The 23,546-nt window shown below is 42.7% G+C and overlaps 1 protein-coding gene across 3 annotated transcripts in view; it reads right to left on the minus strand.

The window, feature by feature from the left end:
* TCP11L2 (t-complex 11 like 2) overlaps positions 1 to 22,873 on the minus strand; it is a 41,322-nt gene extending 18,449 nt beyond the window's left edge. The window contains exons 1-6 of one of the 3 annotated variants that reach the window (XM_059402185.1): positions 22,748 to 22,873; positions 13,680 to 13,871; positions 11,196 to 11,331; positions 7,278 to 7,398; positions 5,786 to 6,006; positions 4,424 to 4,560 (exon numbers count right to left, since the gene is read on the minus strand). In XM_059402185.1, the coding sequence (XP_059258168.1) occupies positions 4,424 to 4,560; positions 5,786 to 6,006; positions 7,278 to 7,398; positions 11,196 to 11,331; positions 13,680 to 13,836 (772 nt within the window). In that variant the 5' untranslated portion in view covers positions 13,837 to 13,871; positions 22,748 to 22,873. Of the gene's footprint in view, positions 1 to 4,423; positions 4,561 to 5,785; positions 6,007 to 7,277; positions 7,399 to 11,195; positions 11,332 to 13,679; positions 13,872 to 22,008; positions 22,169 to 22,747 lie in introns of those variants that run through there. The other 2 variants (XM_059402184.1, XM_059402187.1) reach the window with 2 other exon arrangements.
* Positions 22,874 to 23,546: the final 673 nt, after the last annotated feature.

Genomic DNA, 23,546 nt, shown 5'->3' on the forward strand with positions numbered 1-23,546 from the left:
GCCCCTGACCAGGCAAACCCCATGACCATGGGTCGGCCTACCTGAGTCATATGCCCATCAAACTTTCCTGAGATCTGAATGGTGACTACAGTATTCAAGGATGGGCCATTTTAAAATACACATTAGCTGTTCTGATGATGGAGCTAGGAACTTTTCCTTATTTTCCCTTCCCAGATTCCTGATGCTCTCCTGGTTTTCTGGCCTTGCTCAGGCTCAGGTATTTTGGCTTTTTCGGCGAACTGCCCCCGTGCTTCCATTCATTTCCTTTTTTGCTAAATCACTCAGAGTTGGTTTCTGCTGCTTGAACTATAACCCAGCTGACATAACACAAAAGTGAAAAATCCAAAGGAAGCAGCCAAAGCAGCAGCTTGGTTCAGTCTCAACTTGGATGTAGGAGACTGGCTTCTAGTCCTAGCTCTACTACTTACTAGCTGTGTGACTCTCTGGTGTTTGGACAGGCCATTGCAAAGCATCAGTCTGCTCATCTTCACAATGTTCCATAAGTAGTTCTTAAATGTCCTGAGCGCCAGGCAAAGAAAATGAAAATGCAGTTTGATGTGTTTTTGGAAAGTATTTATGTCCCACAAGATTTCTGAAAGAATCACATAAAATGAAGTTCTATGAGAACATTGTGTCTATCAGACACAAGATATTACCTAAATAAATAAAAACCTTCTCTTTCTGAGTATCTTAGAAATTACTTGCGGTCTGGTCCCTGAGGGGTAATCTGTTACTCTTTCCACAGGTAATTTAGTTGCTGAACCTGATGTGGTTATCCTGTTGATGTTCAGTACATGTATCCAATCATTGTCTGAGGCTTTCTGGGGTGTACTTTAAAATCACACAATTATATAAAATTTCTCTGTCGGCAAAATATTTTCTGGAGTCAATTCAGAAATCTAGAGTGCTTCTCTGCATTTTTTTGCAGTAATTATTTTATAAAAAATCATGTACACACAAAAATCCAACCCTATTGTCCTTCTGCATGTTACTGTGAGGCTCTTATTTTGATATTAGGGCACAGTGACCGACTTTTGGCAGAGCGACTTGAGGATATAATTAACAGCTGACATACACTCTGCTTCCTGGACTCTTGATTTCTCTGGGAACATATTTAGAGCTGGGCAATAATGACCTATATCCACAACTGGATTTATTCTATTCTTAAATCTCTGAAAATATCCAAGTCAATGTGAAAAGTACAAATGATTTGCAGGTCACAAAACCTGGGTTTTAAGGACAGAAACAAACAATTTAAGATGAACAAAATTATAACTCAAACCAATATTAAGGAATTTCCTCCAGATGACAAGCTATCTTGACTCAAGACATAGAGATATTGGCACACGTACGTAGACATATGTACACAGGCGAACAAATGAAAGCAGTCAATAAAATGCTAGAAAGGAAAACACTGCTACAAACATAGTTACTGTAGTTCAGGTTTCAGATTCAGGTTCTATGTAGGGTTCTATTTCCATTAATCCCTCTCTTCCCAGCCCTAAAGTCATAGAATTTTTGTTGTGGAAGGATTCTTAGAAGTCATCTAATCTTATCTGCCACTCAGTGCTAGCGCCCCCTCTGTAGGTCTCCCAAAGAAAGTCAGTATCTCATTTAAGACAGGCAGTGTAGTGTAGCAGTTCGATGTACATGCTTTGGGGCAGAGACATGTCTGATTCATCCAGGCTTTAAGCAGTCACCTAGAGTAAGTACTTTAACCTCAATTTCTTCATTTATATATTTTTTAAAGATTACTTATTTATCTGTTTGAGAGAGAGAGAGACAATAAGCAGGAGGAGTGGCAGAGAGAGAGGGAGCCCAATGTGGGACTCGATCCCAGAACCCTGGGATCATTACCTGAGCCAAAGGCAGATGCTTTAACTGACTGAGCCACCGAGGTGCCCCCATTTCTTCATTTACAAACAGTGAGTGATAACAGTGCCAGATTCATAGGGCTTTGTGAGGCTTTGATGGACTAACAAAGGTAAAACATTTGGCACATAGTAAGGACTTGGTATATAATAAGTGTTCAACAAAATGATAGCTGGCACTGACTACTAATAGTGATAAAGAGGCTCATTCCAAGCTTAAAACAGCTCCAGCTGCTAAAAAGATCAAAACTCTGCCTGTGATTTCCCTCCATGGATCCAAGTCTGCCCTACAGGGCTTAACCCAAAGTCCCTGAATCAGTACTCATGGCTCATGTGTATTTCCTTGTTACCAAACAGAATGTGCTCAGCTTCATGGTCTGTTCCTCCTATGACCCTCCACCACCCAGGCCCTCTTCCGTGGACATGCCCCAGACTCTTGGGGCCCCTTTAAAAGTAGTACCTGTTTGCCTTTGTTTACATAAAAATAAAGCTACCACACTGACTAGCTTGACAGAAAAGCTCAGTCCATGAGGGATGGGGGATCATCTAACAGCCTTATAGCATAGTGAATTAAAATCCAGAAGCTAGTGTTAAGAGCCCAGAAGCTAGTGGCAATGAGGGAATCTGGTAAGCCAGACCTTTGCCAGCTGTGCAACATCTGGCATCTCAAATCCCTTGCCTGTGAAATCAAGGGTATAACAGTACCTATTTAACTAAGTAACTGTGATGTTTCATTGAGGTATCACATTCTCTACTCCCAGGCTTTCTTGACACCTCTTACAGTCCAGCTTAATGCCCACTAGTTCATGAATCTGCTCCCATCAGGGTTACCAAAAATCCTCATGCAGTCATACCCAGTGGTCAAGCCTCCATTTTCCTTGACCACTTCGCACTTGTCACAGCTGATTATGTCTTCATTCTCCAAATGCTTTGTTCACTTTCTTACAGAATATCACCAGCTCCTGGCTTCCTTCACCTCCCTGGCTACTCATTCAGTCACCTATGCTGGATCCTACTCCTCTTTTCAAGCCCTAGATGCTCTAGAATCCCAAATCAGTCCTCTTTAGTACTGACACTCACTCCCCAGGTAATTTCATCTAGTGCAATATTGTGGCTAAGAGCATGAACGGTATAGCCAGCCCACCTGGGTGAGTCTAAGCCCCACAGCTTACAAGTTGTGTCATGGAGGCAAGGGATCTAACCTGTCCATCCCTCAGTTTCTTCATCCATAAAATGGAGAGCAATTTCCTAAAATTATTGCGAAGATCAAATTAGCTCATATAGGTAAAGTGCTTAGCATGTGGTAAACATTTTATACATGTTAGTGATTATTCAGTTTCATGGCTTTATAAATAAATATACTAGTGAGTCCTGAATGTATACTCCCAGCATTCGCCATTCCCCCGAACTCTAGTCTCTCATATCCACAGGCCTACCTGACCATGTTGATACCAAATAAGATCTCCATGTTCATATATCTAAAGCCGAACCCTGCCTCTGGACCACCTCCCTCTGCTTTCCCCTAGTTGCGCCACCTCACAAACAGCCATCACTACTCACCCTGCTGCTCAGGTGAAAACCTGAGCATCATCTTCAACATCTCCCTTTTCACCTTCATCTAACTTTCAGCAAATCGTTTTGTTCAACTTCTACTTCCACTGCTGCTACGTGGACCATTGGTTCTTGCTGTAGCAACTGCAATTCCACCTCCTTGGTGTCCCTGTTTCCTTCTCTCCTTGCTCCGGTATGAGCTATTCTCTACCCGGAAGCCAGAGTCGTCTTTAAAAATGAAAATCCCATGTTGCTCTCCCTGCTCAAAACTTTCCAATGATTTCCCATCACACTTGGACTCAACTCTCAATGCTCATTTCCCAGCAAGGCTCTCTAGGACCTGCCTTTGCCTACCTCTTGGCCTCTTCTCTTCCCACTCTCTCCTTGCCTACTTTACTCCAGCCACACTGTCTGCCCTTGTCTGTCCAACTTCAAGCTTCATGCCTTTGCCCATGCAGCTCCCTCAGGCTGGGATGTTCCTTGCTCACGTTCTCATGCCCTTTCCTCTTTCCTTTCCAAACTCTGCTCAAATGTTCCTTCTTAGTGAGGTCTTCCCAGTCTAACTTATCTTAAAAAACACCATCTCCACCACTCCTGCCCCACTGCTCTCTGCCCTTTTCCCCTACTTTTCGTCATAGCACTTAACACATCTGACAATATATGTTATTTGTTTGCTTGCCATGCCTACTACAATGTCAGCTCCTTGGGGGGTCACAGCACTGTTTTGTTCACTACAGTATTCACAGCAACTAAGCAGTGTCTGGAATACAGCAGGTGCTCAATAAATACATATTTTTTAATACATGAAGAAATGAATAGTGCTTGGCACAGTTCTTGGGACATGGGCAGACAGTGATAAATTTGTGATGTCTATTTTAGAAGTTAAAAAAAATGTTTAACAGAAATGCCAAAATTCTTTAGTGATATTCCTTAAGACATCAAAAACATAAATATCATATTTCCATCTAACCTCAATATATATTACATTATATTGTACTTACTTGGAGTTTCTTCTAAAATTTCTTGGAACTTAGTTCTCTCATAATCCACCAACTGGCGTTGAAGATGTGGTCTAAGACTCCTAATTGTAAAATTGACCATGTCTATTTTCATGAGGTCCAGGACATGGAATATTTGTCTAAAAATTTTAGAGTTAGAATAGTTAGAGAGCTGATTAAGAAATTAAGCTGAAATTCATTAACGTGACCTATTTTACAGACTGGAAACAATAAACATCCCCAAATAGTTTTGAAATTCCAACTGCCATTGGCAAGGTCACTTTTCATAGAAGGCACTACATGTGCATTCCAATGTATCCTTCACAGATCTCAAGAGTATTTGCTTTAGCAAATATGATACTTCCAGCTGATCCACTACACCTGGCCATAAACTAATAGACACTAAGAAGTATAAACAATGAGTCTTAAGGAGACAAAGAAGATTCAAGAAGGAATTTTCATTAGAAACCCCTGAAATTTTAAGGGAGTCTGAACAAAGTGTACATGGTTTCTATTCCTACTAAATTTGGGGGTGGAGGATAGAGAGGGGAAAAAAAGGACAGGGCAGTAAGGCACAAAAATACTTAGCTCTGCTTATCTGGTTTTCTTCTAAGATCAAGGATTCCTTTGGGAGACCAGTTATTATTGGGTTTTCAATTGCCACACTTCCCTTCTGTTTTGTTTTTATTTTTATTTATTTAATTTTTTTTGAGATCACAAGTAGGCAGAGAGGCAGGCAGAGAAAGAGAGAAAGAGAGAGAGAGGAGGAAGCAGGCTCACTGCGGAGCAGAAAGCCTGATGTGGGGCTCGATCCCAGGACCCTGAGAACATGACCTGAGCCGAAGGCAGAGGCTTTAACTCACCAAGCCACCCAGGCGCCCCTCTGTTTTGTTTTTAAAATATATATTTATTTATTTGAGAGAGAGAGAGAACAATCAGGAGGGGCAGAGGGAGAGAGAATCTCAAGCAGACTCCACACTGAGCATGGGACCCAATTCAGGGCTTGATCTCATGACCCTGAGAGCACCACTGGGGCCAAAAACAAGAATCAGACACATACCCGACTGGACCACCTACGTACCTGTCCCCCACACTTCCCTTTTGAATGAACTCAAAGGTACTCTCAGTAAATGTAAGCAGCAGGAAGGCCTGGGTGGCTCGGTGGGTTGGGGCCTCTGCCTTTGGCTCAGGTCATGATCCCGGGGTCGTGGGATTGAGCCCCGCATCGGTTCTCTGCTTGGTGGGGGGGCCTGCTTCCTTCTTTCTCTGCCTGCCTCTCTGCCTACTTGTGATCTCTGTCTGTCAAATAAATAAATAAAATCTTTGAAAAAAAGAAAAGAAAATGCAAGCAGCAAAAGTGCTAACCTCAGCACCTCCACGATGTTGCTGGTAGCCTTCAGCTCTCTGACATCATCATCTCGCACGGGAGCACACAGCTTTCCCATCGTACTGATGACATAGTTGGCCAGGCCTTGGATGTCAACAGCCCTGTGCTCAGCCTGTTGCCTAATGAGGTCTGTGTCCAAAACTTCACAGATCTGGTTGCGAAGTCGGTTGCCACCAGGAGTCAGAAAAGAGAGAAGAGTCTACATAGGAAAGGAAAGTTAACAGCATTGTTAATAAGGGTTAACAATGAATAACGTTAATAACCCTTAATGTGAATAAGGGTTGTCGTTTTAACTTCAGTGTCTAGATGACTAAGCTCTTTGTGCATATTTTAATGCCCTGGATGCCACAGAAGCACGATGGGTCAGAGGAGCACTCTAGTGCCTCAACTCTAAAAAGAAAGCTCTAGCTTCTGAATTAAAGTGCCCCTCACCCCAGCCTCCAGTCCATGGAAGTTACTGAAACTATCAGAATAAAACCAATTGGCAAGGAAGAAATATTACTGAAATAACTTCAAAAAGTTTACATTTAAACCACGCAAAGAAAGAACAAGTTGCAGATCATGGGTCCACAAGAACCCCTTAAAGAAGATCAAATGGAAATACCCCATGAGCTCCATTAGTATATTTTACATATAAAATATTTATTATATAGGGGCGCCTGGGTGGCTCAGTTGGTTAAGCAACTGCCTTCGGCTCAGGTCATGATCCTGGAGTCCCAGGATTGAGTCCCATATCAGGCTCCCTGTTCGGCAGGGAGTCTGCTTCTCCAGCTGACCTATCTCATTCTCTCTCTCTCTCAAGTAAATAAATAAAGTCTTTAAAAATAAATAAATAAATAAAATATTTATTATATATTATACAAGCAACCTATCCTAAGTATTCACCACACAGTGAAAACCGTGCTTACACACACAGCACATGGCATAGGAGTACGGATTCTAAGCCAGAGTGCCTCAGCTCAAGTCCCTCTCTACCCCTCAAAGCTGTGTAACCGTGGGTGAGTAAGGGAACTTGGTTTCTTTTTATTCAGAAAGAATAACACAGCATTATGGTAACAACAAACGAACCATCTAGTGTTTGGCATAGAGCAAACGCTTTGTGAATGTCAGTTAAAACCTTAACTGTCATATCATCTAAATCTTACAATTACCCTGCAAGTACTCAGGACACTAGAACTCCTGGAGAGAAAGCCTTTGTTTAGCCCGTCACTAAACCAGGTTGTTTAGCTCTCCAGTCTGCGCTCTTAACTACTGTGACCACCACTGTGTGTGTGAAGCGTTGTCCTGCACTCCTTCCACTGTCCTATTTCCCTAGCAACCCCCCACTCCAGGAAGTGCATTTTGGAAACCACCCTTCTAGGGATTGAACTTACTCAGTTTTCTGAAAAGAATCTCCAATACTCTTCGGAGGACAGAAAAATAGCCTTTGGGGAAAAAAATTATTAATCAATACAGACAACATCAACTTGCCTCTCTGATTTCTTCAAACAGTTTGATGGCATGTTCATACTCGGGAGGCTCAGCATTCAGTTCGGACTCCAGGACGTCCCAGAAGGCCTGGTGGACAATGTGCTTCACTTGACTGGCTAAGCTACAGGAAGGAAATTGTTTTTAAAAATAAGCATTATTTTTCCTGATTATAAAAGAAATGTGTCCATAGTAAAAATCTCAGAAAACGCAGAGGGGAAAAAACAGAAAAAATGGCCCATGTCATTTTTAATCTTTTGACATATTTCCCTGGTTCAATGCATTGTTTTAATATAGTTGAGGATAACCAGTAGGTATATTATATACTTGTTTCATTTAATATTCTGTCCTAAGAGTTTTTCCTAGATTTTAAAAGGGCTTTCTTGCTATAGCTTTCAATAAATTCATAAAATTCTGTCTTAAGGAGATGCCATAATTTACCTAGCTACTCTATAGATCTTTAGACTTGTTCTAGATTTTGGGGATGAGATGGCAAAGTTGCTCTTTCCTCAACAGCTGAAGCTTCATTGCACAGAATAGAACAGATTGGCCCAAGCAGACATGCATGGGAATTGCTGCCAACCACAGTTTAGATGTCCCATTTAAAGTCAGCCAGACCAGACTGCTGAAACAAGAACCTTCCTAGGAAGAGCTCACAATAGAAGAGGTGGCCACTTTGCTTCACTCTTTCTATCAATGTCATAAAACAGGTGCACACTTAAATACACATTCCTACTGCCCTACTACATTTGGCAACAGTTGTAAGAAAAGCATATATTTCCCTGCACTGTACTTATGGGTCTCCATCCCCTAAAGATCATACATCTCTCCCAGGCAGAGGCAATAACTACTTCTTCTCCTAAGTATCTGCCATTGTACCTAGCACACTGCACCTGGCATACAGTGAGTATTTGATGAATGCATGGTAGCTTTCTGAGGAATGTGAGCTAAAATTGTTTCTGTAACTGCAAATACTACATTCTACTCAGCAACTTGAAATGTTGAAACTTATCCTGGCTGCCTGATTAGTGTCATTCAACATAAATGCTCTTTCTAAAGTTGACCCTCCCGAGCAACTACAGAGCCATTAGAAAGGCAAACGTTGCTGGCATGGATTTCACTCTGGACTTCACAAGCCTCATGTAGTGGCTTGAATTGACCAACTAAGAAGGGGCTACAACAACTTTAGAGCTCCTGCAGGGACATCAGAATTTAAATGTAAGTTTTCCTAAAGGCTGAAAGATACTTTTTAGCTTTTTAATTTTCTGGAAGATGGTGGGGAAGAATGAGATCAATCAAATCATTTACAAGGGTTCCTACTGGGTATCAGAAATTGGATATATTTTGCTAAGCCTTTTCCCCCCCAAAACAATATTTGGTTAGAGAGTCAGTGATATTTTTAAAAGTAATGACGTGGCCATTTGTGGAAAGTCATCTGAAAAATTAATAGGTTATAATATGCCATTTCATTTTTAAATAAAGGTAACTGTCCTAAATTTGCATTTTGCTTTCCTTGCTCACATTTTCCAGCTATGGCAGAGAATTTAAAAAGGAGACTTTCCTATTTCCCATGTTATCAAAATATTTAAGTTCAAGACACTCAGATACCCATGAGCATGCGTGTGAAGTCAACATTTTAGTCCCCATGATCTCCGTGGGGAACATGAAGCTCAGAAATGGTCTCAGCATGCTGTGAAGTATGTGAACCTGGTGATTCACAGACCTGTACTCCTGGGGATAAAAATATATTATATGTTTATAAAAAATAAAAATTAAAAAACAAAAAAAGAAATGGTCTCAGCAGAGCTAGGATTCAAACCCAGAGCCTATCTGATCAAAAAGTGCCTTCACTAATACCTATATTTGGAACTTTTGAATTTAAAGTATAAATACTTCCAAACTGTCTTTTGCTGTACTTCAAAAAACACACTAATTTTAACTTCAAACATTCATTTTCTTAGTCAGCCAAAAATGTTTATAAGGCATTCAGTATATGCCAGGCCCTGTTTTAGGTATTATTGTTACTATAGTAGGAAAAAAAAAAAAAAAGTGTGCGCTCTCAAAAAGCTTATTTGTTCGCAGGGACAGGAAGACAAAAACAAAACACATTAAAAATAAATAAGGCAATTTCAGAACCTTGAGGAAGACAGAAAAAGACAATGTAGTAGCTAGTGATGGAGAGGGTGCTAATTTCACTGGTGGCTGAAGAAAGCTTCTCTAACATACAGACCTTTGAGTTGAGACTTGAAGGAGGGACAGAAAAGCAGCCAGTGAAAATCTAGGGGATTTTCAGAAAGAAGAAGGACAAAGTCCTTGAAAAGGATCAAGCTGGTGTACTCTGGGGTCAGTAAGGAAGCCAGTGTGGCTGAAGCATACCAAGCAGGAGGGAAAGAAATAAGAGACATGGTCTTGGAAGTAGGGCCTTGCTGCCACAGTAGAGTTTGAATTCTTATTCTAAGTGTAATAGAAAAGCCACTGAAGGATTTCAAGCAAAGAAATGACCTACTCTGATTAACCCCTTTAGAAAGGTCACCGGTTACCGTGTGGATATGGAGGGTGGGTTGGGGGAGCTAAGGATGGAGACAGGGCAACTAGTTAGGACTTAAAGAGTCAAGGTCAGAGGTGATGGTGGCCTGGCCTAGGAGTGCATCAGTAGAGCTGGTATAAAGGTTTATGGTGAAATGCAGCTACCATAGAAAACCAACCAGATATACCTATTTTGGCCAGTAATCTTAAAAAAATATTAATGATTATCATGAATAATAACCCCAGGAGCAGGAAGACTATGATTCACATTTTGAAGAAGGAAAATTATTATGTTTGCTACTTTCCTGCTTGAAAACAAATAAACATTAAAGCTCTAAATAGAATCAAATATTATATGTTGTCTTAATTGATAGAGGAAATGCCTCTGGATTTATAAATGACACTGAGGTTGAAGATTTAATGCCATTATTCGTGAGCTAACCTTGCCTATAAAGATGATATATCTGTGATATATCTTATGGCCTCCAGCCTTTTCTCTTCTTTGTCCCAAGGGATTTATGATCCACTGAAGTTAGAGAGGCTGATGTAGGGTATAAGGGCATGGCTCTAACTAGAGGTCCTTGGGTTGGGGGTATGTGTGAAGTTAACCGGGGTCCCTCTGTAGTTATGATTCCTACCTCCAGATGCTTCTGGATCACCTATTCTTAGCACTTTGGCAGTTCCACTAATTTATTTATCTTTCACAACCTGAATATCAGTTTTTTTTTTTTAAGATTTTATTTATTTGACACACAGAAATCACAAGTAGGCAGAGAGGCAGGCAGAGAGAGAGAGGGGAGGAAGCAGGCTCCCCGCAGAGCAGAGAGCCTGACGCGGGACTTGATCCCAGGACCCTGGGATCATGACCCGAGCCAAAGGCAGAGGCTTTAACCCACCGAGCCACCCAGATGCCCCTGAATATCAGTTTTTAAGAAGTCCATCTGCAAACATTTCTTGAGCATGTACTAAATGTCAGGCATTCTGCTAGGCAATGGGGATAGAGCAGCAAACAATACAGACATAGTTCCTCCATTATGGTGTTTTGGTCACATGGAAAGACAGACACTGAACATAAAATTATAAGTCTTCTTAACAAAAAGGAGGTAAGAGGGCAATAGGAGTCTTTAGGAAGGGTATTTAATGTAATTTAGTATGCTCAGGAATGTCAGGAAAAGCTTCTCTCAGGAAGTGACATAGCAGCTGAGTTCTAAGGATTATGGGTAACATATACCCTTGAGGAATGGTTTTAAAAACAAGTATAAGACCTTGTTAGAGAACTAACCAGTATTTGCTCCCAGTAGTTGTTACACAAGACTTCTAGGAATCAATGTAAACATATGTGTATGTATGAGACTCTGCAGCTCAGTTTACACAGAACAAATGCCTCCGGGTTACCTGTTCTCGGGGAGAGCGTCTTGTTTCAGTTGAAAGCTCTCATTTACGGCAATTTCATGAACAAGTGTCATGTTTGATAAGTTCCTTGCTGCCGCCATCACTTTGTCAAATGTTACAACTCTGGGAGGGCTTGTTGCTGAAACAAAAACAAAACACAGTTCATGTCATGGAGGAAAAGCTGTCATCCTACGAAACCTGATGCAGACGGAGTTTAAGTTATTCTAACATATAAGAAGCATACATACGAAACTGGGTAGATTTCCTGCTTATTCTTAAGACTTCAAAAATTCAAGAACTCCTTTGATAGTTTCAGTTATTATATTGATAATAAATTCTCAAATGTCTTCCAGACTATTTTATTAGTATAAGCTATTATAAGTTACTTTCTTTTATTAAATCACCTCATATTTTAGTACCTATTGATAACTGCATTTATTACATATACTATGCAGGAATTTGATAAGACTACTTTTATTCTCTAATTCATTAACTCATTAACTTAAACAGACTCAAGATGAAGTAATTGATTTTTTAAAACTATAACTTCTAAAAGTATAGGCAGTATAGCATAATGTTTAGGTTTGATTCCAACTTTTGCCAATTGGTAGATATCATTTGACTTCACTAGGGCATAATTACCTCCTCAGGGCTGAGTTTAGGTAATTAAATAAGATAATTTAAGTAAAGAAGAACAAAGTAAGAACTTTATAAATGTAGATACTTAAAATAAAACTATCTGGTAAACTGGATAATCTAAGTAGGAAGTAGTATATAAAGAATTATTCTACTTACTTCTAAAGATTATTCTAATAAACCATGTCTTTTAAAAATGACTATTGGAACTCTTAACTTCAATTAATTGAAAATCATTGCCTCAAACAACAGTAATAACTGGCAATATTTTGCTACCTAAAATAATTTTTCAAAGAAGCAGAGGGGAAGGAGGAAGAGTAAGACCATGTGGAGGAGGAAGGGGAGGAAGAGTTTGGAAAAATGGTGATACACGGAATTAGGAAAACCCCTCTTTAGGATGACTGCGTACTCTGTTAGAGGCATCAGCCTAATACATAATAGAAAGAGTGAGAAAAAGCATAAAAAGCTAAGTGGCTACTAGTAAATTCTTTTCTCAATTCTTTGTCCCATTAAGATTCTTTTTTAAAAATGTCTGTATACTTGGGTCCAATAATCCAATTATATCCAAAGGAATTCCTGGAAAGGCTCAATGCACCAAGATGTTCATAAAGCATCATTTGTAACAGAAAAAAAAAAAAGAGGAAAATTAACTCAATGACCAATGTCCAATGTCAATGGTTAAATTCATGGTGTAGTCATTTACTGAAGTAGTTTTCATGTATTAAAAGTATATTATAACATGGTAAATATTTTAGTTATAATTCTTTTTAAAAATATTTACTTATTTGGGCAGGAAACAGAGGTAGAAAGAGAATCCAGAAGCAGACACCCTGCTGAGCATGGAGCCCAATGTGGAGCTTGATTCCAGGATCCTGAGATCATGAGTTGAAATCAAGAGTTGGCTGCTTAAAAGACTGAGCCACCCAGGCGCCCCATGTTTTAGTTATAATTCTAAGTGAAAAGTGTCTACACATATATACACACATATGTCTATGTGAAGAATGAGTATGACAAAGCACCACCAGCTGTCATCTTCGGGTGATAGTATGGACAAAATTAAATTTTCTCTATACTTACATACTTTCCAAAATTTTAAAAATGAGATTGTATAAATTTAAAATAAACACAAATGAACAAATGTTTTTGACATGGGCATTTGATTTTATGAGACATTCGTTGCTTCTTTCTGCATTTGTTTTGTCTTTTTAAGGTGTTGTATTTCCTATGCAAAATGTCAATTAAAAAGCTAAAACAACAACAACAACAAAACACACTTGCTTTACACACCTCTAGTTTCCATACACAAACAAGGGAAAAGACAGCTCCCTCACTATAGCCACCTTTTTAACTCTTTCTCACAGCCCTGGTGTAGTAATTCCCCTCCTGCGCACTTTTGTGGGGAGATTTGCACAACAGGTTTTGAAATCAGCAGGAAACACTTTAGATTATTTCACTTCCTGCCTGACCCTTGAATTGGGGCAAGTTTCCTTCCATGTAAATCGGCAATTATCAGAAAAGACCAGTTTGAACTTATCCTTGAATGTGGCCCAACAAGTGATCTCAAGAGGGAGTGGCTTTCCACTACTCCAGAGAAAAGATAGGTGGGGTTTAGGGACCTGATTTATAGTCAAACCAAAGCAGATCAGAGACAGTAATGAAAATAAAAATGGGCAGGTTGTAAACTTTAATGGTTACTTAATCCTGCCTTTGCAGCAGTACTACGGTACATCTAGAAAGGAGGGAAAGTCTCTACTTTGCTCTCATTCATTTATGAGTTTTATCTAACACACATGTCTAGAACCAACACCCCCTTCCCTGCCCCCCACAACCCCTGCTCCCCTGTCAGCTTACAAGCAGGAGAGCTGGATTTGCTGGAAGAGTCGCTTGTAAAGCTCTGCCTTGAGCACTCATAGTCACTGAGTGAAGCCATGCTTTCGGAAAACCGGGAAGAGTCTGAATCTCTTGGCTGGTCTTCGCCTACATGCTGCTTTTCACCATTGAAGGGCATTTTGTGTCACTCGAGTGTGGGCAAAGAGATAGTGCCTGCAGAGAAAAACACACCCGGCGTCAAGGCTCTGTGGTACTTCCACTGGCATCACAGATGCTTCTTCCAGTGTAGACAGCTTGGCTCACATGAGTCACAGTGTTGGAATGTCCCCAGAAGAGAACCACATCTTTCCCATAGCAGCAAGGCTATTACCAGGCCTTCAAGACTGCCTTCAAGAAATGAGACTCCAGAAGCCTAAGTGTGAACTTACTCAGGACATACATAGTGGGACTGTGGAACAGCTCTCAGCAATAACAGATCCTTTAAAAATGTGCAGAAGACACACAGTCTCTCCCTGGGTTTCTAAAACATGGAAGGCAAGAGTTAAGAGGGTAGGGCCTTGAGGCCTGACGGCCTAGGTTAGAAGCTCATACTGTCTTTTGCCATGTGACTTTGGGAAAGCCACTAAGCCACCTACCTCTTGAGTAAAACCGGGCTGAAAGACTAAACTTAAGAGGGTTGCTTGAAGATTAAATGGGATTAATCTTATAAAAGTGCATAGTACTCAAATATTAGCTATTATTATTATTATTATTCCTATGGCTTTGTTTTAGATAAACTACTTTTTAAATCAGCCCCTTTAGTTCCTGATGAGCCTCCTGGAGAAAGGAGAAGACTAACTAACATCTCTGGCTGGCAAGTTTTCAGGTTTATCTCCATTTTCCTGTGAACTGCCATGATACAAAGTGTAAAGCCTGACACTAGGTTTGCACTTGACAGCTGACTCGGTACCCACTACTACCCGATGAACAAACAGGCACCAAAGAACCTGATTCATGGATGAAGGAGACAGACTCTGAGGGACAAGGGGACTTACCGTGCCATAAAACCGGCCCCTTGACTCTATGTCCAGTATTGTATCTGGGACATCAGATTGCCTTCCAGGTAAGAGCAGAGCACTTGGGCCCACTCACCCCCTAGAAAGGAGATCCTGGGCACATAGGATGCTCCACCCTGAGCCCTGGAGCCTTAGCAAGGCCCAGGAGGGAGCTGGCTCTGACACGTAGGGTATTAGCTGACACTAAGGGGAACCAGGGCCCAAGGAAGAAGACCCCTCGAGTCCTGAATAGACAATAATGATAGTAAGGGTTCACTGAGTCTCTTTAAACCAGCCCATGCGGTGAGGTATACAGAGCTTTTAAAGCTACAAAAACTTGAAAACACAGCTGTGCATAGTATGCCTGGAAATCCTGTGCAGTTTCTTCAGTGGTTCCTTTTGTATTTACTGAGTGCCTACTATGCAGCAGCAGTACCAGGAAAAAGAGAACAGTGAACAAAAGAGATAGGGCCCTACTTGCATGGCTCTCAAGTCTAGATACCTACAACTGTATGTGCCAGAGGCTAGCACATGTGAAAAGGGGAAACAAGGCATTGCTGGGGAAGCATGAGAAAGGAGAGGCAGGATGGGCCTATGGGCGATTCTAGTCTTGTTGAGATAAATGTTGCCATTTTGTATCAGTTGGGTGGTAACAAAGATAAGGATGAACCTCAGAGGGACTTTAATTTAAGGTCAGTGCCCAAGGGCCTTTGCCCCTGGCCTCACCTAATCAACCTTTAGTCCTGCCAATTGTACAAGTGCATCCTTTCCAGGCCCACCTCTATCACAAACAGAAGACCACTAACTCCTTGCCTCTGCAAGGAATCCAGAGAAGCCGCCAGGAACCTACCAGGTAGAGAAGTCTGCCTTGTCCTGGACTCCCAAGGCCAACCACCACCAGCACAGGCTATAAAATAGCCCTTAATCCTTGAGACTCCAATGGGAGTCACCTCCTTCACCACATACAAACTAGGTTCTACTTGAGCTTTAACTCCCACCTGCTGGGGGGAAGGGAATAGAGAACAGAACAAAAGGGTCTGCTTGATCTCTTTCACTTCCACCAAACCCCAATCCTAAATGGAATACTTGTCCTTCCCTCTACATTCTTCTCTCTCTTTGCCACCATTTTCTGTCTCACTGATAGCACTTCTTGAAAATGCTACCTTCCTCAGGAAGCCTTTGCTCCTTGACCAGAGTGAATGACACTCTTCTCTGTACATCTGCAGCACATGTCCTATATCTCCACCCTGGAGCTGCATCCCTTGTACAGTTATTTTCTTTCCATGGCTACTTCTGACTATCCTTAATAAGGCAGGGAATGTGTCTTGTCCATTGCCAGTGTCAAGTACGTGACAATATTCATTCGGTGTCAGCTGAATCGGAATCATTGAATCCCATTTGGTACAGCTTCAACCAGAACATTCACAAACTGATACCACTACACACTTAAGGCCTGGTACTGCCAAAGTTAAAGCACGGGAAGAGAGAACCTACCACCTAAATGCACTTTATTAGGTTTAAGACTCAACACTCCCTGACCCTGGTAACACTCCTATTTGAAAATCTTGAACTTTGTTTCCATATTTTTTTTTTCAGTCATTCCGCCATAACAAGTGCTCTGTATGCTCTGCTCTTAATTTTTCCTCACTTTGGCTGTTTTTCCAAGTAAAGGTGAACAAAAGCTTTCATCCATTAGAATTTATGAAATAGGTTAGTAGTCATAACTGTCCATTTCATTTTTCTACTCCAGCTGAACAGCACACTTTGTAGGCTCCTTAATTGTGTTTAACAAGGCAGCAAAGTACAAAGATTTAAAAATAAAAAGATGTAGGTTAGGAGTTAGAAGGCTGGACTCTGAGGCTTGAATCTGTCATTAATTTGCTGTGCTACTTCATGCACACCACAATGGCTCCCTCACCTCATTTTTCTGAGCAGCTGGGCCTTCTATAAGGTTCCTTTCAGCTAGGAAATGCCAAAATTCTATAAACCCAGAGTTCCATGAGGCTTCACTAGAAGTTCTGAAATTAAATGTGCTCATGGCAGACATACTTAATAATGTGCAACTATGCTTCCTTCCAACAGTTCACTGGAAGTAGTTTCTGGCACAGGGAATGCAACAGAAAATGTGAAAGCTTCTTAATGTTCAGACCCTCTTGTTTGGATGGTAAAAGGCTCCATAGCACAACTGGGCTTTAATGCATCCAAGGAGGAACTTTCCTTTGAAGCCCAAATGTCCATTATTATTCTATAAGGAAATTGCCTCTTTCCTCCTCTAGGCATACTAATGACACCTAATGCATGGGTTGGTGTGGGACTTCATTTAGTCAATACACGTAGAGTGCTTGGAACAGTGTGTCTGACAGAGAAAACAGGATATAAATGATTGCTATTATTAGTATTATTTGCATTTTTCTTGTTATTATCATTTCAAGCATTAAAAACTCTAGAGGGGAGAACTGTTTTATCCCAAGATGATAAAAGTATGTTCCCCTATGGATAAACAAGCTGTTAGTTAACTTACAACAGAACTCTTGCACTTATCTGAGATAATAAAGCTGAAAGCAAACGCCCCATCCCAGTGCAAATGGTCTTCTGCAAGTTCCTTCACATCTGTTCTTGCTTTTCTTGGTCTCGGGTTTCCATATAAGTCATCTGGGGACAAAGCTACTTGACTCAAAAGGCATTGAGGGTAATTATATGGCTTTAAAAACTATTTTGGATTCTCTCTTAGAATAGTGATAACAAAACCAGTCTATTCCTTTAAGAAAGGTAATGCTTCTCATACTGACAAACTTAGACCTACTTAACTTTCACCACTGCCAATCACAAGCAAACCACACAACTTTTCAAAAACACCACATCTCGCTCTACCTGGAGGATTTACTACTCGCCAAAGGTAAAGTCAAAGGTGAAAACTGGATAACTCCAAGCAAAGCCTCCAACACTACAGTGGGTCACCATCAAGGAGAATAATCACATTTTACATTCTATTCTTTCTCATTTAATAAGTTCAGTATTATATAATTCCTTCCAAGACCAATGACTGGGATGCAGCTGACACTTAAACATTTATGGTTGAATGAATGGCAATACAACCACTGCCATTTTAGAGAAGAGGAAACAAGTAGAGGGATTTAAAGGGACAGACAGAAGGAAGACGGGTTTTTAATTTGCTAGTTGACTCCTTAGCCTGGGTCCACACTCCCAACTTCACTTCTTTATTTCCTTCCCATAGCACATTCATCTGCAAACGGTCCAGCACAGGTTCAGGATTAGAAAGACCCACCAGAGACAATGTACATGTCCATGAAGCAGGAAGAACACTGGCTCTGGAATCAAGTGGACTAGGCTTTTGATCCTGACTCTTGGTATCTACTGACTGGAGAGAGGGAATTTAGCCATCTGTAAAATGGGGCTAATAATAGTATCTCCTTTATAAAAATGTTGTGGAGATTAAGTGAAATAGTCTATGTCAAGTACTTCCGTTCCCAGTAAGTGCTTGACAAACTGTCAACTATTATTTTATTCTTACTGAAAGAAATCATGATTTCCAAAAATGTCAACGTCATAAAAACAAGGAATGGCTGAGGACATGTTCCATTTGAAAAGAGATGATAACTGAGTGCAACAGATGATCCCTGACTGAGTCCTATACCAAAGGGGGAAAAAATGCTATTATTGGATCAATTAACAGCACTGGTACAAACTTGAATCTACTTTCTATATTACAATGTTAAAATTTACTAACTTTGATAAGTGTACTCTGACTACATATTTAGGAATAAAGGGCCATGATGTATGCAACTTTCTCTTGACTAATTTAGTGACCAAAAGAGAAAACAGTAAAGATATGGAGCAAAAAGTTAACAGGTGAATATGAGTAAAAGGTAGACAACAAGGAGTTCTTTGTAGTGTTCCTACAACCTTTTCTTTAAGTTTGAAATTATTTCCAAGCAAAAGATTAAAAGAGAAGTACTGAACCAAAACTTCAAGTCTAATTCAGAATAGTCCGGGCTCCCGCAATTTTTAGATTTTGACTGTCCCCACTGCTGGACTAGCTTAGATACTGCTCTATTACAAAAGTTCTAGACAGTCTGGCTTGACCCAGTGTTCTTCTTGAACAGTGTATGGAGAATAAAAACAGGAAATAGGCCAGAGCCCTTCAGAAGAGGCACAATAAATCATCCCTTCTAAGGGTTCATCTCCAGGTGGTTTCCCTTTTCTTAAGAAGTTTCCTGGCTGGTTTATATTCCTCTGGGATTTGGCCTCTGCCTATACACACCATCCCATATCACTCTCTCTCTAACCCTTCCCGCTACAGACACAATGGCTTCCTTCAGGTTCTTCAGATATGCCAAACTTCCTACTTTGGAGCACTTGCACCTGCTAGTCTGTCCCCTAGCATGCTTCCCTGATCTCTATTGCATGGACTCCTTATTGTCATTCAGTTTTAAAATTAAATATCAAATTAAATATTAAATATTACAACTTCAAAGTGACATTCCCTAATATCCTCACTCCATCTAAATTAGACATCTAGAGCTGAGAACACTTCGAAGGATAGAGGAGGTGTCTTGCTGAAGAACAAATTAAGCTACACTCCTATTCATATTACAACTTGGGGTTTCCTTCTCTCCTGCCTCACTCACATTGCTCATATTTCCATTATGCAGTCACTTAAAGTGCTATAGTTGTTGTTTATATATCTGCCTCCCCACTACATTTTAAACTGCTTACAGGAAGGGCTATGTCTCCTCTTTCCAATTCCCAGTGCCTATAATTCAAACTAGCAAAGACTCAGAGCTCCAGAGCTTAAAGAAATGTTTACATTGTGTCTTTCCACTTTCTTATGCTCATTGATAGTAAATAATAACAATCAGAGCTAAGAGTTACTGTGTGCTTATTATATCTCAGCCCCCATAAGTGCTTTAAGTGTTTTAATCTCTTTGAATCTTTATTATAATCCTGTTAGATGAGGTATTGCTATTATCTGCATGATACAGAAAAGAACCTGAGGCTTAGAGAAATTAAATTACTTGTCCTAGGGTTCACAGCAGTGGCAGAAGCACAACTGAAAGCCAGGCCATGGATTCTTATAGCCCATGCTTTCTACCACTCTAGGATGGCTGGAGAAAATTTGGCCTGCTGCTCATTCTTTCCACTCTCAGTCTGCCAAATCGATCTACACAACACCACGTGGATACTTGCATATGTGGTAACAAGCTGACCTTACCCCGGGGTGGCTGCTCAAGTGCTATACCGTGAAGGGCATCACTGAAAGAGTCTATTGTCCAAAATAATTCTGAAATGTAAATGAAAATAATAAATGAAAATCCTTTATCGAGAGCCATTCTTTAAGCACTGCAAAATCCTTAGTTAAAACCCACATATTATCAGAAGTCTTAACTCCTTACAACTGATATCAAAAACACTTTGAGGTGCACTATTTAGATTTTCCAGCAGTGCTCTGGACAAGGAATGGAGCCCAACCAGTTAAGGCTGAGTCATGGAAATGAGATATTTCAAGAGCTACCTAGTGGATGTCATCCTTGAAGACCCGATCAAGGTCATATGAAAAGACAAGCATTCACATATGTGTAGTAAAGGGTAAGGAGTCAGAGGAATAAGACTTGGCTCTGAAGAAAAAAATTGCAGATGGTGTGGAAAAGCTCCGTCTTCTGCAAAATGTTGCTTTAGAACCAGTCCCAAACAGCAGTGCTAGAAAGTTATTCATATGCAGCAAGGTATAAACCACAGAGCAGAAGAGAGGTTCTGTTCCATTCTGCTAGAGAATACCGGTCTTCATCAAATTAGAGCCAACAAAGAGCTAGATAAAAGCCAACAAGCCAGTCATTGTCTAAGAAAACAGATGTTCATGGAACACATAACATTACAGCATCAGGGAAAAGGATTTCTAGGCACTTTTCACACTTGGAAATACTTCTCCTCCCACCCCTGACTGGCCTGTTTAATACCAGTGATTCCTCCTGGGGCCCCCCCCCCCCCCCCCCCCCCAAAATGGCACTGAAGCTGCTTCCACACATGACTGAGTATCTTCAGCCCTGGGCCACTTCAAGTGAGGCAGCCTCCACGGGCTGCCAGAGTGATGTATGAAATCCCTGGAGGCAAGAGGACAAGGTGGGCAAGGAGCCAACTAAAGTGGAACCACTGCCCTAACCTCATTCTGATCGGCAGGTGGCAAAGAGCAGGGTCTCTGGCTGGGCTGGAAGCCATGGGACCACAAGGATCTTGAGGGCTGAGGGGCCCACTGGGGACAAGGACAGCTTGTCTGGTTTCTCAAGGTTAAAGTAACAGGACAACCACCTAAGACAATTATTTCCAAACTTCAGTCATTTGCATACCACTTTTCATGTCTGTTTCCACATCTCCCTCCTCATCTATACCCTAATTTATCAATCACTTCTATCTTGGCTAGATTTTTGCATTTAAATACATTTATTTTAAAAGGAAACTTTATATCATTGTGAAATCGCTTGTTTAATGAAGTTTTCTCTTCCCCCAGTACTAGCGAAAACGCAGTACCCTGTTCGTCCACGTGCCAAATCAGCGCTGTTACCCCCCCCCCCCCCCCCCCCCCCCCCCCCCCCCCGGCTTTGGGAAGCGCAGGCTATCCCCGAGAGGCCAGAGGTTCGAGCCCTGGGCCTGACTGGCATCTCCCGCCTCTTCCCTCAGACAGTCCGCTCGGGGGTAGGCACCAGAGTCTGCACACACACACCCCACCAACTCGGGCAGCCCCTCCCCTCCAACAGCACGTTTCCTGCCATAACAAACCCTTGGGGGAGGGGACGGCGGAGGCCCAGCCGAGTGCCAGGGAAACCCCGGCAACAAACCCCAAACACACGCTTCGGGCCGCGCCCGCCCCCACCGCGGCTCGGCTTGCCCACCCGCGCCGGGCCGGGGGTCGCAGGCGAGAGAGGGGGCCCCCTCCCGGGGCCCGGTTGGTGGGAAGCCTTTCGCTGCACTGTCGCTGGCACGGGTCCAGCAGGATGTAAACAGCGGCCAAGCGGCCGCGACCCCGCCGCCTCCGGGGCCCAAAGCCCGCGGCCGAGCTGACACCCGCCGCCGCCACTCGGTACCCGCGCCCCGCACCCACGCGGGACGGCGGTTCGAGGTCAAACAAGGGGTTGGGGGAGCAAGTAGCGGGGCTTTAACGCCCCTGGCACCGGAGTCCCAGGACAGAGTTCCGAGGTGGGTCGGGGGAGGCCCTCGGGCTGCCCTGGGGCTAGATGTCCTGGTCCACTGACCCGGGCCCGTCACCTCAGGCTGGCGACCCCCTCCCCCGGATGGATACGCACCGGGTCCGGCGCAGAGACAGGCGGAGAAAGGCGACTTAGGGAACCTGGGTCAGGGGTCTCTGGGTGTCCCCTCACCGAGCACCGCAAAAGCACCTCGAAAACTCACCAGCCCAACAACCCCCAACCTCCGGGTCTCCCCCCCCCCCCGCCCCACGCGGTATTTAAAGGGCCGGGAGGGATTCTGAGGAGACAGCCACGGCGGAGCAGTGGAACCGGCGAGCAGGGGAGGACGGGCTGAGGGAGGGGGGAAATACAGGTCACTTCAGGATCCGATCGCAGAGCTCGGACATATTTGGCCTAGTCGAGATCAGCTTTACTCATTTTCAGATGAAAGAGGCAAGAAGAGCTTGAATTGACGGTGTTCTGCGTGCGAGAGGAAACCGTCCCCCCCGCGGTCTTCGAGTGGTGCGGTCCCGGGACTGCTAGGGGCGGGGAGAAAAGTGTTTACGGAACTGGGGCAGCCGAGCCGCTGGGAGCGCCCGGCGTTGGAGGCGGAGCTGTCAGCACTGGGGGGCGGAGCCGAGTAGGGGGGAGGGGTCTAGGCCGGGGTGGGGGTGTTGGGGGCGGGGCGAGGCTGCGCGCGGAACCACTGGTGGCTGTTCTTGTGGAGCGCGGGGCTGGCTTGGGCTTCCGGAGGGCGGCCCAGCGTGGATAATGGTACTAGCTCCCCGGTTGCGAGTGGAACTTCTACTACTCGAGCATCCCTCATGTAAGCGGGCGATCCAAACTGGGTACTCACCATCACGGTGTCCGCACAGACACTCACAGCCCAACCGACAACAGGGCAGGTGCGTTCCCACGCGCGTCAGCAACCAACCTTGTCACCTACGTTTCTGTCTGCACCTCCACATAAACACCGGCCCAGATTTGCATATGGCTGGACTGAAAGATTAGTTCCTGGGAGTCACACCCTCCCAGGCTCTCTAAAGACTTTTAAACTGTAAACTTCGTGTGCACTCAAAAGATAAAACATCTCACTTCCTCTAGGGTTCCGGGCAGCGCCTCTCTACCCGAGAAGTTTCGACATTGGTTAATGTAAATAAGCAGCCCCAGGGTGGCTGCTCGTCTGCTCTTGCGGGTGTGCTTTCAGGATGAACAGAAACACCATTCCCCCAACAGCTCACATAAAAACCGCTGTATCTTCTGTAAACTGGCATTATTTGGAAGAAAGTTTCATGCAGGAATGTCAGTGAATTTTGTATAGGCTGAAGTATTGCTACTTCGTGCTGAAACCATGTCTGAATTGTGGAGGCAAAACTGGTTCTAGAAAAAACCAGATAGGCAACATTTTAAAGGATAGAAAGCCACTTATCCTAGCTGGGATAATTCAGTGTTACAACACGGACTGGTCTGGGGTTCAATCCTGTCTCTGACATTAATTACCCATCAGATCTTGGTCAATGGATAACCAGTGATGATTATCTCATTGGATTTTGGTGAGGATGGAATGGGATAAATCATCCCAAGTGCTTACAACTGTATACAGTAAACACTAGTCAGTGTTAGTTACTGATTTATCAGGTAAATCACTCTGAACA

Source organism: Mustela nigripes, chromosome 6, assembly GCF_022355385.1.
Source record: "Mustela nigripes isolate SB6536 chromosome 6, MUSNIG.SB6536, whole genome shotgun sequence".
NCBI lineage: Eukaryota > Metazoa > Chordata > Mammalia > Carnivora > Mustelidae > Mustela > Mustela nigripes.